This window comes from Nerophis ophidion, linkage group LG28 (assembly GCF_033978795.1).
Source record: "Nerophis ophidion isolate RoL-2023_Sa linkage group LG28, RoL_Noph_v1.0, whole genome shotgun sequence".
In the NCBI taxonomy this organism is placed as follows: Eukaryota; Metazoa; Chordata; class Actinopteri; order Syngnathiformes; family Syngnathidae; genus Nerophis; species Nerophis ophidion.
In genome coordinates, this window is record NC_084638.1 from 20,907,045 (window position 1) to 20,930,552 (window position 23,508).

The 23,508-nt window shown below is 41.8% G+C and overlaps 1 protein-coding gene across 1 annotated transcript in view; it reads right to left on the minus strand.

Moving 5' to 3' along the window:
• Window positions 1–5,306: 5,306 nt before the first annotated feature.
• Window positions 5,307–23,508, minus strand: part of LOC133544932 (phosphatidylinositol transfer protein alpha isoform-like) — a 33,277-nt gene continuing 15,075 nt past the window's right edge. Inside the window, exons 7-10 of the mRNA XM_061890175.1 lie at window positions 13,465–13,575; window positions 13,281–13,403; window positions 13,122–13,205; window positions 5,307–6,949 (exon numbers count right to left, since the gene is read on the minus strand). Coding sequence (XP_061746159.1) covers window positions 13,158–13,205; window positions 13,281–13,403; window positions 13,465–13,575 — 282 coding nt within the window. The 3' untranslated portion in view covers window positions 5,307–6,949; window positions 13,122–13,157. The remainder of the gene's footprint in view (window positions 6,950–13,121; window positions 13,206–13,280; window positions 13,404–13,464; window positions 13,576–23,508) is intronic.

Sequence of the window (23,508 nt, forward strand, 5' to 3'; positions counted from 1 at the left end):
ATTTGTGAGGGGAATCCTCCAGGTCATCAACCTTTCACTAATGCCAACTGGAGATTCGGGAAGCTTCTGAAGTAGGGAGGTCCGCACAGCGAAGCCTACGCCATGGAGGCGACGGGAGCCTTCCGGAAGCCCTTTCCAGAAGAAAGTGTATCCTTCTCCCACCTCGGCTATGGAGTCCTCTCCATGGAAGCGGGTCTCGCAGTCAAGAAAATGTGCACACACACACACACACACCACAAGGGGGCGGGGGGGGGGCACGGGGATCTAATCTCTATGTTTATTGTACATTGCAGGGTGCCAGCGCTGCGGAGAGGGGGTTCCCCTCGCAGATGGCACCTCAACTGCGAGGGCCGGTGTGCTGAAGGTGCGGACAGTCCGGACACGTGCGCCGGGAGTGCTTCATGATGGAGGTGGGGCAGGTGATGCGGGTTGTCGGGCCTCCAGCACCCGCCCCCGATCTGGGGGAGACGCACTGTGTCCCGGTAACGGTACAAGGGGGTACATTCCGGGCGATGGTGGATTCGGGCTGTAAGATCCTTGACAAGTTGTGTGTTTTTTCAGGAGGTTTTTAAAACCAGCAAAAATACCCTGTCATATATATAACAAGATCTTTGACAAGTTGTGTTATTTTTTTCAGCAGGCTTTTAAACCCAGCAAAAAGATCCTGTCATTTATACAAGTGAAGTGAAGTATATTTATATAGCGCTTTTTCTCTCGTGACTCAAAGCGCTTTACATAGTGAAACCCAATATCTAATTATTTTTACATTTTGTAAACCATGCAGTGTGGATGGCACTGGGAGCAGGTGGGTAAATTGTCTTACCCATGGACACAACAGCAGTGACTAGGATGGCAGAAGCGGGGATCGAACCTGCAACCCTCAAGTTGCTGACACGGCCGCTCTACCAACCGAGCTATACCGCTCCTACAAGATCTTTGACATTTTTTTTCAGCATGTTTTTAAACCCCGCAAAAAGATCCTGTCATATATACAAGATCTTTGACAAGTTTTCATTTTTTAAGCAGGTTTTCAAACCTAGTAAAAAGATCCTCTCACATATAGAAAATCTTTGACAAGTTGTGGTATTTTTTTCAGCAGGTTTTTAAACCCAGCAAAAAGATCCTGTTATATATACAAGATCTTTGACAAGTTATTTTTAAGCAGGTTTTTAAACCCTGCAAAAAGATCCTATCATATATTCAAGATCTTTGACAAGTTGTTATTTTTTAAGCAGGTTTTCAAACCTAGTAAAAAGATCCTCTCACATATAGAAAATCTTTGACAAGTTGTGGTATTTTTTTCAGCAGGTTTTTAAACCCAGCAAAAAGATCCTGTTATATATACAAGATCTTTGACAAGTTATTTTTTAAGCAGATTTTTAAACCTAGTAAAAAGATCCTCTCACATATAGAAAATCTTTGACAAGTTGTGGTATTTTTTCAGCAGGTTTTTAAACCCAGCAAAAAGATCCTGTTATATATACAAGATCTTTGACAAGTTATTTTTAAGCAGGTTTTTAAACCCTGCAAAAAGATCCTATCATATATTCAAGATCTTTGACAAGTTGTTATTTTTTAAGCAGGTTTTCAAACCTAGTAAAAAGATCCTCTCACATATAGAAAATCTTTGACAAGTTGTGGTATTTTTTCAGCAGGTTTTTAAACCCAGCAAAAAGATCCTGTTATATATACAAGATCTTTGACAAGTTATTTTTTAAGCAGGTTTTTAAACCTACTAAAAAGATCCTGTTATATATACAAGATCTTTGACAAGTTATTTTTTAAGCAGGTTTTCAAACCTAGTAAAAAGATCCTCTCACATATAGAAAATCTTTGACAAGTTGTGGTATTTTTTCAGCAGGTTTTTAAACACAGCAAAAAGATCCTGTTATATATACAAGATCTTTGACAAGTTGTTATTTTTTAAGCAGGTTTTTAAACCTAGTAAAAAGATCCTGTTATATATACAAGATCTTTGACAAGTTATTTTTTAAGCAGGTTTTTAAACCCAGCAAAAAGATCCTGTTATATATACAAGATCTTTGACAAGTTATTTTTTAAGCAGGTTTTTAAACCTAGTAAAAAGATCCTCTCACATATAGAACATCTTTGACAAGTTGTGGTATTTTTTCAGCAGGTTTTTAAACCCAGCAAAAAGATCCTGTCATATATAGAGGATCTTTAAATAGCTTTTTTGGCATAAATCCAAAATAAAAAGTATGAATACAAAAACTCAAATTACACATTTTTAAGCCTCTTTGGGGTCATTAACGTCTCACAAAAAACACATAGCTGAACTCGTAATCAGGGTTTAAACGTAATCTTTGTCAACCAAAGCCTGATTAATTCACTGCACAACCGTGTGTGTGTGTGTGTGTGTGTGCTGAGTCACATCTAAAGCACTTCTAATTATTTGCTCCACTTCTAAATATAAAAATACATAATAAAAACATGATTATTTTTTTTTGCTTGGTTTTTTATTCATGTCGCCAATGTACAGTTTGTGTTATAAGATGACAAAAAAGGCACAAATCCACAATAAACAAACAAAGGGGGGTGGGGGGTACAGTGAGAGAGAAAAAGTCCAAGAAGAAGCAAGAAAATCGACTTTAGTTTATTTTTTTTTCCATTTTTGGCGTCTTTTAACCATTTTGTTTCAAGTGATCCTTCCCCTCTTAGAGCAGACTCACAACATCGCTACGACGACATTTACAATTAAAATATGCTGGATCTTTTTTTAAGGGCGGTGTCCTGCCTGTGGATGCGCCACAGCGCCTCTTGTGGCGACAAGGGGAAGAACGTCCCGAGAGATCAGGGACAATCAACAGCTTTTTATGAGAGCAGGACGCCGGCTTCCATGAATAAATCTATTGACGTATTTCGATGGAAATATATTTCTTAGGTGAAATTACTGCAAAAACTCCACAAACACTTTCAAATGTTTTAACTCACGCACAACGATTCGCAAGTAAAAACATATTTTATTTATTTAAAAAAACTATTCTAAAGTAAAAAAAAAAACATATAGGTTAACTTAGAGGTTGGGCACCTCTCTCTTCTGCGTCCCATTTTACTCCCCATCCTGCTTCTTTCTTGTTGTTTAGCTCTGAAGGCCTAAAATTGATTCAGCAGCACCACCTGTTGTTTATAATGGGAATTACGACAGGGTTCTGAAGTGTGGAATATTACTGCCAACAATTTTAAAGAAGATTTTTATTATTTTTTTCCACTTGTGAATCGTTTTATAATTGAAGATAAATTATTTTTAACATTTGCAAATAGTTTTACTTGCAAAACATGTTTTTTTTTAACTCGCGAATGTTTTGTTTTACTTGAAGAAAATAGTTTTTAATACTTGCAAATCGTTTTTTTTATTTTGAACATGTTTTTTTCACTTGAGAATATTTTTACTTATAAAAAATTGTTTACTTGCGAACTGTTTTATGATTGAATAAAATATTTAATTTCACTTGCAATTATATTTTTATTGGGAACATTTTTTTTTGAGAACAATTTTTTTTACTTGAAAACATTTTTTTTAACGTTTTTATTTTGAAAAAAAAAAGCTATTTTACGCATCGTTTTTTACTGGCATAAAATAGTTTTAATACTTACACATATTTTTTTCAATTGACGAATGTTTTTTGTTTTTTTACGTAAAAATTGTATCGCTTTAAAAACATTTTTTTTTACTTGAATTGTTTTTTAATTGAAGCAAATTAATTTTTATATTTTTTTAATTAAAAAAAGTAGTTTTTACTTGCAAATCATTTTATACTTTCAGACAATTCTTTTTTTTAACTTCCAAATTGTTTTTATAGTTTCAGAATGAATTTTTAATTGCCGAAATTTTTTTTTATAGTTAAAAATATTTTCTTTAATTGAATATATATATATTTTTTTTTTACATAGGATTTTTTTTATTTAATTAGTTTTTTTTACTTGAATTGTTTTTTTAATTGAAGCAAATTAATTTTTACTTGGCAATCATTTTTTTTATTGAAAAAAAAAGTTATTTTACTTGCGAATCATTTTTTACTTGCTGACTAAAGTTTTTTGTTCTTTTTTTTTATTCGGAATTGTTTTTTTAATTGAAGATTTAATTTTTAGTTGCAGAAAATTGTTTTCATAGCTGCAAAAAACAATTTCTTTAATTGATGACTGTTTTTTTATTAAAACATTTTTTTTACTTACCAAGCAAATACATTTTTACTTTATAATCGTTTTTTTATTAAAAAGAAAACGTTTTTACCTGTCAATCATTTTTTAAATGCAGACAATGGTTTATTGTTCTTTTGTTTTTACTTCCGAATCTTATTTTTAATTGCAGAAAATTGTTTTTATACTTGCGAATCGTTGGGCGTGACTGAAACCAGTTTTGTGTGTTTTTGGAATTTTGGCAGTAATTTCACTCCATAAGTGTGTGTGTGTGTGTATGTGTCATGTACTGAGTATATACAATTATAATTCCATATTTTTGCTTGTCAATGTTTCTAGTGTGACAATGCAGGGAATGACGGGGACAAACAGAACAATAAAAGACACAATTTTAAAAATGAGGGCTAAAGAGACCCCCCCCATCAACAAGTCACGCCATTAAACGCACGCTCATGCACGTACACGCTCATGCACATCACATGACAAACAACAGCAGCACCATGTGACTTTTTGAAGGGCTCATGGCAGTTATTGCTATCATTGGATAAGAACTTTTATCCACTGAAGGGCGCTGTGTTTCCACCGAGACGTCCGGTTTGGAGCGCTGATAAAACCGTACAGGTGTCCAAGGTGCGGCCCACGGGTTGTTTGGTTTGTTTTTATTGGCTATTCCGCGAATAAAGTAAGAACATTTGCAATGTAAAGAGATAAAATAATATTAATAACTACAGATGTGGCAATGGATTGGTTTAATAGAAAAAGTAGTAATACTTTTTTGTGTTTTCATACGCAGTGTGGAACCGTTCCACCAAATGAATGATCAACTACTGTCCTTTCAAGTCATATTATCACTGGAGGACAAGGTCAAACATGTTACACACTGAGTAATTCTAATTGCTAAGCTAGCTGCTAAAAATAACTTTAAAAAATAAGAAAGTAAGCAGTTATTAACGTGCAATGAGCAATAATAGAGAGATGATGAAATAACAATGGTGTATGCGTAGGGGGAAGGCAGATCCATCCACGTATCGGTACTGTCGATACCAAGGGTAGTATCGGTTTATGATTTTTCTTAGTCTTAGCAAAGTCTGGGACTCATTTTCTGGACACAAAAGGACTGAGGATTTTAAAAAACTAGTCGATGGTAGTTTTTACTTGTGTTTAGTTATTGTGTACTCCAGTAATCCCTTGTTTATCGCTGTTAATTGGTTCCGGGCCGCAGTGTATTAAACTAACGAGAGTAACAAGTCATGGATCGAGAATGAAAAAAAAAAAAAAACCTTTAAAACTTTTAAATACAGTTTTAAATATGAATTAACACCCGTAGAGTCATTTAATGGCAATGGGGTTTTAAATGTTGTACATTAAAGATGCTTAATATATGCATAAATATTTGAAATGAACACATTATAACCGACCAAGTGACATATCTCATTTCATTAAATCATCGTTATGATATTTTGAAGGGCCAATAAAAAAAACAAGCTGTGGGCTGAACGCGGCTCCTGCCCCGCGACCAATCAACACACTGCACGCCAAGCTCCGCCCCCTTTTCACTGCACTTGCTACCAAAAGTGGTACCAAAAGTGGTACCATCCGTCAGTGGAAACCAGGCTGAAGGATTTTAATTGACGGACATTGTCGTTTTTCTTGTCAGGTCATTCCTCGCTTTTTAATTACCTCCCGTCGACACACAATCACACAAACACGCGCGCACACACACACATGCACACACACACGCACACACTCCACAAGGCAAACACGATATGACACAAAAGGAACAAAAATATCGACTAAGAAGGTTAGTCTGTGTCTTTATCACAAAATATATATATATTTTTTTTTACACAAAATGTATGTAATTGATTTTTTATTTATTTTGTGAACTGAATTTGTTTTACATTTATTTAGGCTGACAATTTTATTAGTAAAAAAAAGGTGGGAGTAAAATATGTGTTTTTAAAAATTCAGTTTGTCAAAATATAGATTTTTATATTTTATTGTGTCAAAAAATCAGTGTATGAAATTCAGTGCAAAAACATTTCAGTGTAAAAAATTATGCAGAATATTCACGCAATGAATTTGCGTACAATTACGTTTTTTACGGTTATTTTTATATTCTGAATATTTCTACACTGAATTTTTATACAGTAATTTTTTTCCCCAATTAATTTTTAGACCCAATTTTTTTTTTTTTTAATACAAATATTTTTTTTTTACTTGTAATTATTTTTGAATGGAAATGTCAGCTTAAATTAAATGCGAAAAGTTCAGTTACATTAATTTCAGGGTCAAATTTTTTTTTTTTCGGAATAAAGAAACAAATTAACCTCCGTAGACGACTATATGAAATAGGATTAGAAAGAGAAAAAAAAGGCGCAGAAACAATTTGAGGAAGAACAAAAAAAAGTTCACGAATAAACTCAAAGTAATTTTAAAAACCCTGTTAACATATATATGTATATATATATATATTTATATATATTTATATTTATATGTACAGTATATATAAATACTGTATTATTCAATACAATGACCTACTGTGTTTGTTTATGTACAAGATTGTAATAATCATGAAATCCTACATTGTTGACAGAGATGACTAACTGATCAATCAATCGATCAATCAATCAATCAATCAATGGACCTATGGGGGGAGGGGTGTTCTACTGGGCGTCTCCGTGCAGCCAATGGAGACGAAAGACAAATTTTGTCCACGTCCTGAAAAGTACAGAGGAAGTGTCGTGTTGGAAAGATAGGACGTGAATCCGCTGGTGTCTCCGAGTCGCGTCTGAAAAACAGAAGGAAACATTACCGCCAAAATAAAAGCTCGACTATGATGCGAAATGTACTTTTAAATAAAAAAAAAAAAAAACGCTGAAGAGGTCCAAACAAACCAGTAACAATATGTGTTTATGGACAGCAAACCGGACAAAAATCATCATCTCATTTATTATTCATGACGTCATGTAGTAAAAACCCCAAAACCAGTGAAGTTGGCACGTTGTGTAAATGGTCAATAAAAAAAGAATACAACTATTTGCAAATCCTTTTCAACCTATATTCAATTGAATAGACTGCAAAGACAAAATAATTAACGTTTGAACTGGAAAACTTTGTTATTTTTTGCAAATACTATTATCCTTATTTGAAATTTGGTGCCTGCAACATCTTTCAAAAAAGCTGGCACAAGTGGTAAAAAAAGGCTGAGAACGTTGAGGAATGTTCATCAAACACTTATTTAGAACTTTCCACAGGTAAACAGGCTAATTGGGAACAGGTGGGTGCCATGATTGGGTATAAAAGCAGCTTCCATGAATTGCTCAATCATTCACAAACAAGGATGGGGCGAGGGTCACCACTTTGTGAACAAATGTGTCAGCAAAATTGTCCAACAGTTGAAGAACAACATTTCTCAACGAACAATTGCAAGGAATTTAAGGATTTCACCATCTACGGTCCGTAATATCAACAAAAGGTTCAGAGAACCTGGAGAAATCATTGACATTTGGATCCCTCAGGCGGTACTGCATCAAAAAGAGACATAAGTGTGTAAAGGATATCACCACATGTGCTCAGGAACACTTCAGAAAACCACTTTCAGTAATTACAGTTGGTCCCTACATCTGTAAGTCCAAGTTAAAACTCTACAAAGCAAAGCCAAAGCCATTTATCAACAACACCCAGAAACGCCGCCGGTTTCGCTGGGCCAAAGCTCATCTAAGATGGACTGATGCAAAGTGGAAAAGTGTTCTGTGGTCAGACGAGTCCACATTTCAAATTGTTTTTGGAACCTGTGGACGTCGTGTCCTCCGGAACAAAGAGGAAAAGAACCATCCGGATTGTTATAGGCGCAAAGTTGAAAAGCCAGCATCTGTGATGGTATGGGGGTGTATTAGTGGCCAAGGCATGGGTAACTTACACATCTGTGAAGGCACCATTAATGCCATTAATGTAATGCCATTAATGCATTAATGTAATGCATTAATGTAATGCATGTCGTCTGACCACAGAACACTTTTCCACTTTGCATCAGTCCATCTTAGATGAGCTTGGGCCCAGCGAAGCCGGCGGCGTTTTTGGGTGTTGTTGATAAATGGCTTTGGGTTTGCTTAGTAGAGTTTTAACTTGCACTTACAGATGTATACAGGTTTTGGAACAACATATGTTGCCATCCAAGCAACGTTATCATGGACGCCCCTGCTTATTTCAGCAAGACAATGCCAAGCCACGTGTTACAATAGCGTGGCTTCATAGTAAAAGAGTGCGGGTACCAGACTGGCCTGCCTGTAGTCCAGACCTGTCTCCCATTGAAAATGTGTGCCGCATTATGAAGCCTAAAATACCACACGGAGACCCCGGACTATTGAACAACTTAAGCTGTACATCAAGCATGAATGGGAAATAATTCCACCTGAAAAGCTTCAAAAATCGTTCTCCTCAGTTCCCAAATGTTTATTGAGTGTTGTTAAAAGGAAAGGCCATGTAACACAGTGGTAAAAATGCCCCTGTGGCAACTTTTTTGCAATGTGTTGCTGCCATTAAATTCTAAGTTAATGATTATTTGCAAAAAAATAAAATACGTTTCTCAGTTCGAACCTTAAATATGTTGTTTTTGCAGCCTATTCAATTGAATATAAGGATTTGCAAATCATTGCTTTCTGTTTTTAAGATTTACACAAAGTGCCAACTTCACTGGTTTTGGGTTTTGTAAGAAAATCTGGAAAATGCGAAGCGCTTTGAATACTTTCCGGATGCGCTGTACGCACATTTCCACAGGCTGTGGACATTTTGGCGACACACAGAGGTGGTTGTTTGGGCTTTGTCAACTTTTGATAATAACAATGCAAAAAAGATCAAAGCAGGGACATGAAATTCACTTTTTCGCCAATTAATTTAACGCCTCATATTGATAATAATATTTGAGAGGACGTCTATTAATTCTAGGGCAGGGGTGTCAAACGTACGGCCCGAGGGCCGGATCAGGCCCGCGCATAGGTTTTATCCGGGGCGCGGGATGAGTTTGCGAAATATAAAAATGAACCTGAAATTTTTGAATGAAAGAAGTTGCTATTCTAGATGTGTACACTAGATGTCACAATAGCAAGTTTTGGTATATTTGTAGATGATGTGATATTTGTACAAAATAAACCATATGATGTTAGTACACCAGTCGAGGAAATGATCAGAATACATAAATATCATCCTGTAATTTGATTTTGATCATTTAGTTTATCTTGATGGATTGAAAATTAACAGCAATAGGGTGTTAATTAGTTCAGAAAATATAAATAACGACAAGTAAAGATAGAATACTTGTAAGTGTAAAAAACCTCAACAACATTATGATTTGTACATTTTCAGAATGTGCTTGTTCTATTTTTAAACAAAGAAAACAATCTGAAGTTGTATTTCTTTTTAAGTTATCGTGCTGTGATTTTACCAGTCCGGCACACTTGGGAGTACATTTTTCTCCATGTGGGACCCGATCTAAACTGAGTTTCACACCCTTGATCTAGGTCAGTGGTGTCAAACTCAAATACAGAGTGGGCCAAAATTTAAAACTGAACAAAGCCGCGGGCCGAAGTTGAACAAATTAACCCATTAATAGGGACCCAAACAAGTTTTGCATTGAATATTGACCATGCAAGGTTTATACAACTTTATAGTGACATGCAAAATCCAGTTTCAAATAATAATTAAAAAATATCAAATTAAATAAAAACAGAAATTTAATGCCTTTATTCGGCAGCGGGTTTGAGTTGGGCCGGGGTTTGGTGGTAGCGGGGGTGTATATTGTAGCGTCCCGGAAGAGTTAGTAATGCAAGGGGTTCTGGGTATTTGTCCGGTTGTGTTTATGTATTGGTTACGGTGCGGATGTTCTCCCGAAATGTGGTTGTCATTCTTGTTTGCTGTGGGTTCACAGTGTGGCGCATATTTGTAACAGTGTTAACCTTGTTTATACGGCCACCCTCAGTGTGACCTGTATGGCTGTTGACCAAGTATGCCTTGCATACACTTGTGTGTGTGTGTGTATGAGCCGCATATATTATGTGAGTGGGCCGGCATGCTGTTTGTATGTAAGAAAAGCGGACGTGCCGACATGTAGAGAACGCCAAAAGCAGTGCTTTTACAACCCGCCCCCAATATTATTGTCCGGGTGGAAATCGGGAGGGGCACTGAACTTCGCGAGTCTCCCGGGAAAATTGGGAGGGTTGACGAGTATGAGTATTAGCGGTGAATGTGGTGTTACAGCGGCGGGCCAGCTCTAATGTTAATTTGATATTGCCTCAAGGGCCAAATGAAATTACACGGCGGGCCAGATTTGGCCCGCGCGCCAGAGTTTGCCACCCATGATCTAGGCGATCATTTTTGCCAGTTATTGCTGTCAAAACGTGTTTTTGTGACGCCTTTCTTGCGTCAGGCAGACAGCAGCAGCAGGCAACCATGTATTTGGCTCTCCTGCGTTTTATTGATAAATTGAGTAATCGAACAAGAGGTGAAAACATTTGTATCCTTCGTGATATGCTGGCATGTTTAGAGTTAAAAGATTTCAAACAATTTTATTTATTTGTATTATCAATATGATATGCGTATTTATATAGGGGGGCGTGGCCTTAAGTTGATTGCAATGCAACAAAGAAATGTGCTTGGCTTTGTGGGTGCTCACGCTTTTATACATTTGAATTTCTGCTGCCGTACAAAGTTTTTCTGGAGTTTTGTTTCTCGTGGGAACGCCACGCAACTCTAGTTACATGAGATCCCTGGTGTGGGAGGTTGGAGCGATACGTTTGACGATTTTAGTTTTCATCTGCGAATAGGATAACCTAGTGGAACCGGCCTGCTAACCTAGCCCAATGTTAAAATGAAATGTAGCATGTAGCTCACAAAACTATGCTAGTGTTGCTAATCTAGCATAATACTAAAATGTAATGTTAGTATGTAGCTCACATAGCTATGCTAGTATTGCAAAGCTATCATTATGTTAAACTGTAGTGTTAGCATGTAACTCACATAGTTATGCTAGTATTGCTATTTAGCATGATGTTAAAGTGTAATGTTAGCATGAAGCGCTAAAAGCTATGCTAGTGTTGCTAACCTAGCATGATGTTAAAATGTAATGCTAGCATGTAGCTCACATAGCTATGCTAGAGTAGTTAACCTAGCAGGATGTATTAATGTAATGTTTGCATGTATCTCACATATCTATGCTAGTGCTGCTAGCCTAGCATTATGTTGAAATGAAATGCTTGCATGAAGTTCACAAAGCTATAATTGTGTTGCCAACCTGGCATGATGTTGAATGTAATGTTAGCTATGCTAGTGTTGCTAACCTATCAAGATGTTTAAATGTAATGTTAGCTATGCTAGTGTTGCTAACCTATCAAGATGTTTAAATGTAATTTTAGCATGTGCCATACATAGCTATGCTAATGTTGCTAACCTAGCATGATGTTAAAATGTAATGTTTGCATGTATTTCACATAGCTATGCTAGTGCTGCTAACCTAGCATTATGTTGAAATGAAATGCTAGCATGAAGTTCACAAAGCTATAATTGTGTTGCCAACCTGGCATGATGTTAAAATGTAAAGTTAACATGAAACGCACATAGCTATGTTAGTGTTGCCAATGTAGCATGATGTTAAAATGTAATTTTAGCATGTAGCACACATACCTATGTTAGTGTTGCTAACCTGGCATGATGTTAAAATGTAATGTGAGCTATGCTAGTGTTGCTAACCTAAAATGTAATTTTAGCATGTAGCATACATAACTATGTTAGTGTTGGTAACCTAACATGATGTTAAAATGTAACATTAGCTATGCTAGTGTTGCTAACCTAGCATGATGTTAAAATGTAATTTTAGCATGTAGGACACATACCTATGTTAGTGTTGCTAAGCTGGCATGATGTTAAAATGTAATTTTAGCTATGCTAGTGTTGCTAACCTAGCAAGATGCTTAAATGTAATTTTAGCATGTAGCACACTAACCTATGCTAGTGTTGCTAACATAGCATGACGTTAAAATGTAATGTTAGCTATGCTAGTGTTGCTAACCTAGCATGATGTTAAAATGTAATTTTGGCATGTAGGACACATACATATGTTAGTGTTGCTAACCTACCATGATGTTGAAATGTAATTTTAGCATTTAGCACACATACCTATGTTAGTGTTGCTAACCTGGCATGATGTTAATATGTAATGTTAGCTATGTTAGTGTTGCTAACCTGACATGATGTAAAAATGTAATGTTAGCTATGCTAGTTTTGCTAACCTAGCAAGATGTTTAAATGTAATTTTAGCATGTAGCATACATAGCTATGTTAGTGTTGGTAACCTAACATGATGTTAAAATGTAACATTAGCTATGCTAGTGTTGCTAACCTAGCATGATGTTAAAATGTAATTTTAGCATGTAGGACACATACCTGTTAGTGTTGCTAACTTAGCATGATGTTAAAATGTAATTTTAGCATGTAGCACACATACCTATGTTAGTGTTGCTAACCTGGCATGATGTTAAAATGTAATGTTAGCTATGCTAGTGTTGCTAACCTAGCAAGAAGTTTAAATGTAATTTCAGCATGTAGCATACATAGCTATGTTAGTGTTGGTAACCTAAGATGATGTTAAAATGTAACATTAGCTATGCTAGTGTTGCTAACCTAGCATGATGTTAAAATGTAATTTTAACATACTTTAATAGTGTTGCTAACCTGGCATGATGTTAATATGTAATGTTAGCTATGCTAGTGTTGCTAACCCAGCATGATGTTAAAATGTAATGTTAGCTATGCTAGTGTTGCTAACCTAACATGATGTTAAAATGTAATGTTAGCTATGCTAGTGTTGCTAACCTGGCATGATGTTAATATGTAATGTTAGCTATGCTAGTGTTGCTAAATTAGCACGATGTTAAAATGTAATGTTAGCTATGCTAGTGTACTTGTCCTACCTGATGAGCAGCAGCATTCACAGTCTAGAGCCAACCTCAGTCCTCTAGCGCCACCATGCCTTTGACCGGGTCCTTCACTCTCATCTGTGAGCGCAACACAACACAGACCGGTCAACAACCGCGAGACCGATTCCCGCCGACCCGGTCTCCTTCCGTCACCTCGTCCAGCTCCTTGCGCGTCTCCTCCTCCATGCGGCGGATATCCTCCATGTTCAAGTCGATCCACTTGTCGATCCAGCAGAACAGCTGACGGTGGAAGTTGGTGAACAACCGCTTCTCTTGCTGACAGGAGACAGGACGTCATGTCACATCTGTCCAGTGGGGGGCGTTGAGGTCCACAAACCTTCTGTATGAAGTTCTCCACTTTGTTCTGGAGGCCCCACCACTTGAACTTGACCGTGACCAGCTTGTAGGCACACATGTGTGGGCAGTCCTTCTTGTTGGGGAGCTCCTTCTGCAGGAACATGGACGCTCCTTAGCACCATTCCAACATACACCACATTCCAATAGTATTTGGCCACCAACCTACAAACCCTGTTTCCATATGAGTTGGGAAATTGTGTTACATGTAAATATAAACGGAATACAATGATTTGCAAATCATTTTCAACCCATATTCAGTTGAATAAGCTACAAAGACAACATATTTTATTTTTTATTTTTTTTTGCAAATAATCATTAACTTTAGAATTTGATGCCAGAAACACGTGACAAAGAAGTTGGGAAAGGTAACATTAAATACTGATAAAGTTGAGGAATGCTCATCAAACACTTATTTGGAACATCCCAGAGGTGTGCAGGATAATTGGGAACAGGTGGGTGCAATGATTGGGTATATAAACAGCTTCCCAAAAAATGCTCAGTCTTTCACAAGAAAGGATGGGGCGAGGTACACCCCTTTGTCCACAACTGCGTGAGCAAATAGCCAAACAGTTTAAGAACAATGTTTCTCAAAGTGCAATTGCAAGAAATTTAGGGATTTCAACATCTACGGTCTGTAATATAGTCAAAAGGTTCAGAAAATCTGGAGAAATCACTCCACGTAAGCGGCATGGCCGGAAACCAACAGTGAATGACCGTGACCTTCGATCATCCATCCATCCATTTTCTACCACTTTTTCCCTTTTGGGGTCGCGGGGGGCGCTGGCGCCTATCTCAGCTACAATCGGGCGGAAGGCGGGGTACACCCTGGACAAGTCGCCACCTCATCGCAGGGCACTCAGACGTATCAAAAACATACATCAATCTCTAAAGGATATCACCACATGAGCTCACGAACAATTCAGAAAACCACTGTCACTAAATACAGTTTGTTGCTATATCTGTAAGTGCAAGTTAAAGCTTTACTATGCAAAGCGAAAGCCATTTATCAACAACATCCAGAAACGCCGTCGGCTTCTCTGGGCCCGAGATCATCAAAGATGGACTGATGCAAAGTGGAAAAGTGTTCTGTCGTCTGACGTGTCCACATTTCAAAATGTTTTTGGAAATATTCAACATTGTGTCATCCGGACCAAAAGGGAAGCGAACCATCCAGACTGTTATCGACGCAAAGTTCAAAAGCCGGCATCTGTGATGGTATGGGGGTGCATTAGTGCCCAAAGCATGGCTAACTTACACATCTGTGAGGCACTATTAATGCTGAAAGGTACATACAGGTTTTGGAACAGCATATGCTGCCATCTAAGCGCAGTCTTTTTAATGGACGCCCCTGCTTATTTCAGCAAGACAATGCCAAGCCACATTCAGCACGTGTTACAACAGCTTGGCTTCGTAAAAAAAGAGTGCGGGTACTACTCTGGCCCGCCTGCAGTCCAGACCTGTCTCCCATCAAAAATGTGTGGCGCTTTATGAAGCGTAAAATATGACAGCGGAGACCCCGGACTGTTGAACGACTGAAGCTCTACATAAAACAAGAATTGGAAAGAATTCCACTTTCAAAGCTTCAACAATTAGTTTCCTCAGTTCCCAAACGTTTATCGAGTGTTGTTAAAAAAAAAGGTGATGTAACACAGTGGTGAACATGCCCTTTCCCAACTACTTTGGCATGTGTTGCAGCCATGAAATTCTAAGTTAATTATTATTTGCAAAAAAAAAAATAAAGTTTATGAGTTTGAACAACAAATATCTTGTCTTTGTAGTGCATTCAATTGAATATGGTTTGAAAAGGATTTGCAAATCATTGTATTCCGTTTATATTTCCATCTAACACAATTTCCCAACTCATATGGAAACAGGGTTTGTAAATGATCAAAACCAGGTGTCCTAATCACTTGGTGTGTAAAATCAAGCGTGTCCTGGGCATGACATTAAAGGGGAACATTATCACAATTTCAGAAGGGTTAAAACCAATAAAAATCAGTTCCCAGTGGCTTTTTTTATTTTTCGAAGTTTTTTTCAAAATTGTACCCATCGTGGAATATCCCGAAAAAGGGCTTTAAAGTGTCTGATTTTCGCTATCTGTGAAGCCACCGTCCTTTTCCTGTGACGTCATCCAGTGATATACATGCTATCCAGGTGGATAGCACAGCAAGATATAGCGACATCAGCTCGGATTCAGACTCGTATTTCAGCGGCTTAAGCGATTCAACAGATTACGCATGTATTGAAACGGATGGTTGGAGTATGGAGGCAGATAGCGAAAACGAAATTGAAGAAGAAACTGAAGCTATTGAGCGAATAGCTATTGACGCTATTCAGCCATGTCTGCCTTAGCATCGCCGATAAAATGTGCAGACCAAACGATCGGGACTTTCGCATCTCGTGACACTGGAGCAACTTAAATCCGTCGATTGGTAAGTGTTTGTTTGGCATTAAATGTGGGTGGAGGGAAACGCTGGATGCAAATATAGCTACAAATATACATGCAGCTAGCCTAAATAGCATGTTAGCATCGATTAGCTGGCAGTCATGCCGCGACCAAATATGTATGATTAGCACATAAGTCAATAACATCAACAAAACTCACCTTTGTGATTTCGTTGACTTTATAGTTGGAAATGCATCTGTAGGATATCCATACATCTTTGTGCCTTGTCTGCCTTAGCATCATCGGTAAAATGTGCAGACCAAACGATCGGGACTTTCGCATCTTGTGACACTGGAGCAACTTAAATCCGTCGATTAGTAAGTGTTTGTTTGGCATCAAATGTGGGTGGAGGGAAACGCCGGATGCAAATATAGCTGCAAATGTACATACAGCTAGCCTAAATAGCATGTTAGCATCGATTAGCTGGCAGTCATGCCGCGACCAAATATGTCTGATCAGCACATAAGTCAATAACATCAACAAAACTCACCTTTGTGATTTTGTTGACTTTATCGTTGGAAATGCATCTGCAGGATATCCATACATCTCCGTGCCATGTCTGTCTTAGCATCGCCGGTAAAATGTGCATCTTGTGACACTGGAGCAACTTAAATCTGTCGATTGGTAAGTGTTTGTTTGGCATAAAATGTGGGTGGAGAGAAAGGCTGGTTGCAAATATGGCTACAAATGTACATACAGCTAGCCTAAATAGCATGTTAGCATCGATGCACATTCTACGTAAATCAACTTGAATCCGTCCCTGATCGTGTTGTTACACCCTCCGACAACACACCGACGAGGCATGATGTCTCCAAGGTACGGAAAACAGTCGAAAAAACGGAAAATAACAGCTGATTTGACTCGATGTTTATAAAGTGTTTGAAAAAATGGCGGTTGACTACCTAGGTGACGTCACATTGTGACGTCATCGCTCCGAGAGCAAATAATAGAAAGGCGTTTAATCCGCCAAAATTCACCCATTTAGAGTTCGGAAATCGGTTAAAAAAAAAAGAAATATTTTTTCTGCAACATCAAGGTACATATTGACGCTTACATAGGTCTGGTGATAACGTTCCCCTTTAAAGTGCATCCGGCACCTCTGTGGGGTGTTGGGGCACTAGGAGGTTAACCCCTTTACTACTGTTACCCCAGGTGGCCCTTGGCAAAGGCGTAGTACCTGTCTACCCCTCAGCAGGGATACGGTGAAGACCTCCACGGCGGAGCAGGGCGGAAGACCTTAGATTTAAGAACTACCACAACGGCTGCAATGCTGAAAGAAGGCTGCAGCAGAAAAGGGTCGCCAGTAGTCTTGGACTCCATGCCACTAGACCCTGACCCGATTCTGTCAAAGATCGTGTGGTGACTGTCGGTGAACCAGTCTCCTCACGTTAAACAAAGTCACGCACAGGCATCCTACATAAAGGGATACACTCCTACCAGGAGGATTGTCATACTCGTTCGAGTGACCGCCAATGATGAAAATCAAGCACTTAGGCATGGGGACTGTTTCTACAAATATTTGTGAAAGAATGGGCCGCTCTCAGGAGCTCAATGATTTCCAGCATGGAAATGTCATAGGATACCACCTGTGCAACAAATCCAGTTGTGAAATTTCCTCACTCCTAAATATTCCAAAGTCATCTTTATCATAAGAAAATGGAAGAGTTTGGGAACAACAGCAACTCAGCCACGAAGTGGTAGGCCACAAAACCGACAGAGAGGGGTCAGCGGAGGAATTATGGTGTGGGGTTAGTTTTTCCGGAGTTGGGCTTAGTTTAAGGAACTTTGAATGTTCCAGGATACCAAAATATTTTGGACAATTCCATGTGGGAAAAGTTTGGAGCGGGCCCCTTCCTCTTCCAACATGACTGTGCACCAGTGCACAAAGCAAGGTCCATATAGACATGGATGACAGAGTCTGGTGTGGATGAACTTGACTGGCCTGCACAGAGTCCTGACCTGAACCCGATAGAACCATACTTGCCTCCCAAAAATCTCTCGGGGCAACCCATCCATCCATCCATCTTCATCCGCTTATCCGAGGTCGGGTCGCGGGGGCAACAGCCTAAGCAGGGAAGCCCAGACTTCCCTCTCCCCAGCCACTTCGTCTAGCTCTTCCCGGGGGATCCCGAGGCGTTCCCAGGACAGCCGGGAGACATAGTCTTCCCAACGTGTCCTGGGTCTTCCCCGTGGCCTCCTACCGGTTGGACGTGCCCTAAACACTTCCCTAGGGAGGCGTTCGGGTGGCATCGTGACCAAATGCCCGAACCACCTCATCTGGCTCCTCTCGATGTGGAGGAGCAGCGGCTTTACTTTGAGTTCCCTCCGGATGACAGAGCTTCTTGTTGTGATCCGGCTTCCGGATCACACATCTCTAGCATGTTTGTCTTTTTTGGTATTGTCCTACTAGGTTTTGATCATGTTTTGGACTCTACCGATCCCGTTTGTTAGCGCACTTCCTTATTTACATTCATCACCATGACAACTTATTTGCTCCTCCTGCATGGCTCATTCACACACCGGTTTGTAATTATGTTTTCTGTATTTAAGCCCCTCTGCTACCTAGTTCGCTCTCGCCAGTTTGTTTGCACCTGCAACCGTTACGTGAGTGGTCTCTGATTATTTTTCTGCTTGCTAAATGTAGCTTGCCTCCGCGCGCTTGGCTCGCGCTTTATGGACTCTGTCTTCTGTGTATATTAGCATTTAGTTTTCTGTGCTCAGACACGCCTTTGATTTGCTCTTTTGTACCAGTGTTCTTTTGTAACTTCATATTAAAAGGCTGTTCATACCTTCATTCCTGCCTGCTGTGATCCTGCGCATCGAGAGGCGACACTCCCCGCGCATCCACGATGCCGCGCAAACGTAACAGAAACTGGCGAGCAGAAACGCGTCACCTCGCGCTGGATCCTCCAGGACACCGTTCCCGACAAGCAGCATATCCGACCAAGTACTCCTCCGCTCCAACCCAGGACTCTTCTCTACGGGTTGGTACTTTGTTCACTTCTCCCGTTCCCAGTCACCATGTTGCTATTCCCATTAGCATCCCACCATCTTCCGCCTTCCCTGTCACTCACAGTGACGTCACTCCGTTCACGCCCCCCTATGACGTCACCTTTAACACCTTAGTGGATTCCTCTGCACATTTTTTTGACCTTAGTGACGAGGAGTTTTTTGAAGATGAACTTTCTCCCATTCCACCCAAGGACCTAATTTTATATAAGAAAATTTTCAAGGATAATTGTAGCACATCCAAGCCCAGTCACACCCCCAACAATGACTTTAATAATATAATTAATTATTACCAGGACATTTTCCGCCACTACTATGACTCTAGTCAGTCTTCACCCCCCATACCCGCTTCCCCCCCTCTCAAGTCTCGTTCTCCGCCTGAATCCGTGCCTTTTTCCACCTCATTTAGTGAGGATTTTGAACATTTTAGAGGGGAGGAGCCTGCCCTCCTCCAAACCTCCCACCGCCCGCCCTTACGGTCAGCCTCTGTCCAACTGGGCCCCGTCTGGAATCCGGGTCTTGAGGGGAGGGCCAGTATTACTACTAAGCCTCCTAGACCTCCACCACCGGTGTTCACCCCTGTTAAACCTGTTAAGCCACTACGGCCTCCTAGACCTCCTCCACCGGTGTTCTCCCCGGTCAAGTCACGCCCTCTTAGACCTCCTCCACCTGTGTTCCGTCCGTGCCCTAGTTCTGGTTTTAGTCACAGTCTCTCTCAGAGTTCGAGTCCCAGCCTTCTTCGTAGCCCATGCTCTAGTCCTACTCGTAGACCGACTTGTAGACTGAGTCGTAGTCCAAGTCCTGGTCCGAGTTTCCGTTCTGATTCTAGTTGTAGTCCTAGTCTTTCTCGTAGTCGTCGTAGTCCTAGTTCCACTCGTAGACTGATCCGTAGTCCGAGTCCTGTTTCGAGTCCGGTCCCGAGTCTTGTTTCTTGCCTTTGTAATATTAGTACTGATTCCCCTCGTGGTCTTAGTCCGAACCCTAGTCCTTACCCAAGTTCTTGTCCGAGCCCCAGTGTTACTGTAAGTCCTAGTCTTTGTCCTAGTCCTTGCCCGAGCACCAGTTTGATTGTTAGTCCCAGTCCTTGCCCAAGCCCTAGTTTGACCGTTTGTCCTAGTTCTTGCCCAAGCCCTGGTATGACTGTAAGTCCTGGTCGTTGCCCAAGCCCTTCTCAAAGCACTAGTGTGATTGTAAGTCCTGGTCCTCTCTCAAGTCCTTGCCCGAGTCCTAGTGTTTGTCTTATCACTCATCATAGTCCTAGTCCTGCTCACAGCCAGTCCCCTAGTTCTCCTCGGCAGACCCCTGTACCTGCTCCTCGGCTGAAGCCGACTCCTGCTCCTCGGCTGAAGCCGACTCCTGCTCCTCGGCTGAAGCCGACTCCTGCTCCTCGGCTGAAGCCGACACCTGCTCCTCGGCTGAAGCCGACACCTGCTCCTCGGCTGAAGCCGACACCTGCTCCTCGGCTGAAGCCGACACCTGCTCCTCGGCTGAAGCCGACACCTGCTCCTCGGCTGAAGCCGACACCTGCTCCTCGGCTGAAGCCGACACCTGCTCCTCGGCTGAAGCCGACACCTGCTCCTCGGCTGAAGCCGACACCTGCTCCTCGGCTGAAGCCGACACCTGCTCCTCGGCTGAAGCCGACACCTGCTCCCAGTCTGGTTCTCACACCAGCACATGACTCTGACCTGGTTTTCACACCAGAAAATGTTTCTAGCCTTGTTCTCACGCCAGTTTCAGACTCTAAACTGGTTCTCACGCCAGCACCAGTTCCTAAGCTGGAGCCCACTCCGGTACCAGCACCACGACAGGTACCGGTGCCAGCTCCGTGCCGCCAAGCACCGGTGCCAGCTCCGCGCCGCCAAGCACCGCCGACGACGGGGCTGGAGCCCACACCAGCGCCGGCGACGGGGCTGGAGCCCACACCAGCGCCGGCGACGGGGCTGGAGCCCACACCAGCGCCGGCGACGGGGCTGGAGCCCACACCAGCGCCGGCGACGGGGCTGGAGCCCACACCAGCGCCGGCGACGGGGCTGGAGCCCACACCAGCGCCGACGACGGGGCTGGAGCCCACACCAGCACCACCGACGACTCCTGCGGCTCCCAGGCCGCCTCCGACGACTCCTGCGGCTCCCAGGCCGCCTCCGACGACTCCTGCGGCTCCCAGGCCGCCTCCGACGACTCCTGCGGCTCCCAGGCCGCCTCCGACGACTCCTGCGGCTCCCAGGCCGCCTCCGACGACTCCTGCGGCTCCCAGGCCGCCTCCGACGACTCCTGCGGCTCCCAGGCCGCCTCCGACGCCTTCTTCGGCTGCAGTCCCCGCACCCTCGTCTGCTGCTTCCAAGCCTGCTGGGATTTCGGTGCTGAGGCGTCGTCCACCACGTCGACCACGGGCGTGGCCTCTGCGAGGTCATCCTCCTCGCCAGATACTCCCTCCTCCATGTCGGCCACGGATGTGGCCGTGCCCGGGTCGTCCGCCTCGCCGGGCACCTCATCCTGCGAGGCGGCCACTAATGTGGCCTTTTCGAGGTCGCCCGCCAAAACTTTTTCGGCAGCAGCGTTCCACCCGCCGCCGCCACATGATGTGTCCTCGGTGGATTCGGGGACATGCGATCTGGCGACCCTCCACCGTGGACTCCCTCCGCCCTCCCTTCGTTTGTGAACTTTCTGGTTTTGGGAGGGGGTTCTCTTTATTGCAGTTTTTTGGGGGCATCTGGGATCTGCCCCTTAAGGGGGGGGTAATGTTGTGATCCGGCTTCCGGATCACACATCTCTAGCATGTTTGTCTTTTTTGGTATTGTCCTACTAGGTTTTGATCATGTTTTGGACTCTACCGATCCCGTTTGTTAGCGCACTTCCTTATTTACATTCATCACCATGACAACTTATTTGCTCCTCCTGCATGGCTCATTCACACACCGGTTTGTAATTATGTTTTCTGTATTTAAGCCCCTCTGCTACCTAGTTCGCTCTCGCCAGTTTGTTTGCACCTGCAACCGTTACGTGAGTGGTCTCTGATTATTTTTCTGCTTGCTAAATGTAGCTTGCCTCCGCGCGCTTGGCTCGCGCTTTATGGACTTCGAACTCTGTCTTCTGTGTATATTAGCATTTAGTTTTCTGTGCTCAGACACGCCTTTGATTTGCTCTTTTGTACCAGTGTTCTTTTGTAACTTCATATTAAAAGGCTGTTCATACCTTCATTCCTGCCTGCTGTGATCCTGCGCATCGAGAGGCGACACTCCCCGCGCATCCACGATGCCGCGCAAACGTAACACTTCTCACCCTATCTCTAAGGGAGAGCCCAGCCACACGGCGGAGGAAACTCATTTCGGCCGCTTGTACCCGTGATCTTATCCTTTCAGTCATGACCCAAAGCTCATGACCATAGGTGAGGATGGGAACGTAGATCGACCGGTAAATTGAGAGCTTTGCCTTCCGGCTCAGCTCCTTCTTCACCACAACGGATCGGTACAACATCCGCATTACTGAAGACGCCGCACCGATCCGCCTGTCGACCTCACGATCCACTCTTCCCTCACTCGTGAACAAGACTCCTAGGTACTTGAACTCCTCCACTTGGGGCAGGGTCTCCTCCCCAACCCGGAGAGTTGGCGGGAACCATTCTCCGAAAATTTTGCCCGATTTCCGACAAGACTACAAAATTGGGGGCGTGCCTTAAAGGCACTGCCTTTAGCATCCTCTCTCACCTTAAAAGGAGACTATTATATATGTCTCCGTTATCAATACGTTTATCATTTTGGACAATTCCATGTGGGAAAAGTTTGGACCGGGCCTCTTCCTCTTCCAACATGACTGTGCACCAGTGCACAAAGCAAGGTCCATAAAGACATGGATTACAGAGTCTGGTGTGGATGAACTTGACTGGCCTGCACTGAGTCCTGACCTGAACCCGATAGAACCATACTTTCCTCCCAAAAATCATTCTCCTGAATTTTTCCCGATTTCCACCCAGACTACAAAATTGGGGGCATGCCTTAAGGGAACTGCCTTTAGCATCCTCTCTCACCTAAAAAGGAGACTATTATATATGTCTCCGTTATCAATAGGTTTATCTATAACCCATAAAGTAGGCAGGCACGGAGCTATTTCTCAGCCTGTTTATTCCAGCCGGCACATTAATTCACTGACACAAAACATCCGGATTCCCATCATGCATTGCTCCAAAACTACGGCAAGTAGTAATGTCCAAAAACATAAAAGAGACGAAGCAGAAGAACTAAAAAGAGACAGTCATGGCGACTACGAGTAAGAAGAAGAAGTACGCTTGCAAGTTCCAAAATGATTGGAAAAAATAATGTAATTTCATCCAGGACAGCTCGAAGGGGAAGGGGTATGCTGCCTGCAAATTTTGTAGATCAGACTTCTCCATTGAAGACGGTGAACGAACGGACATACTCATTCATGAATGGATTATTTATATATATACATATATTCGAATTCGCAGGTCTCAAGTTTGGCAAATATGGATAGAACACCTTTGGGTTGAATTAGAACGGAGACTTTCTCGACCAACATCAGTGTGTGACCTCACCAATGCTCTTTTGGAAGAAT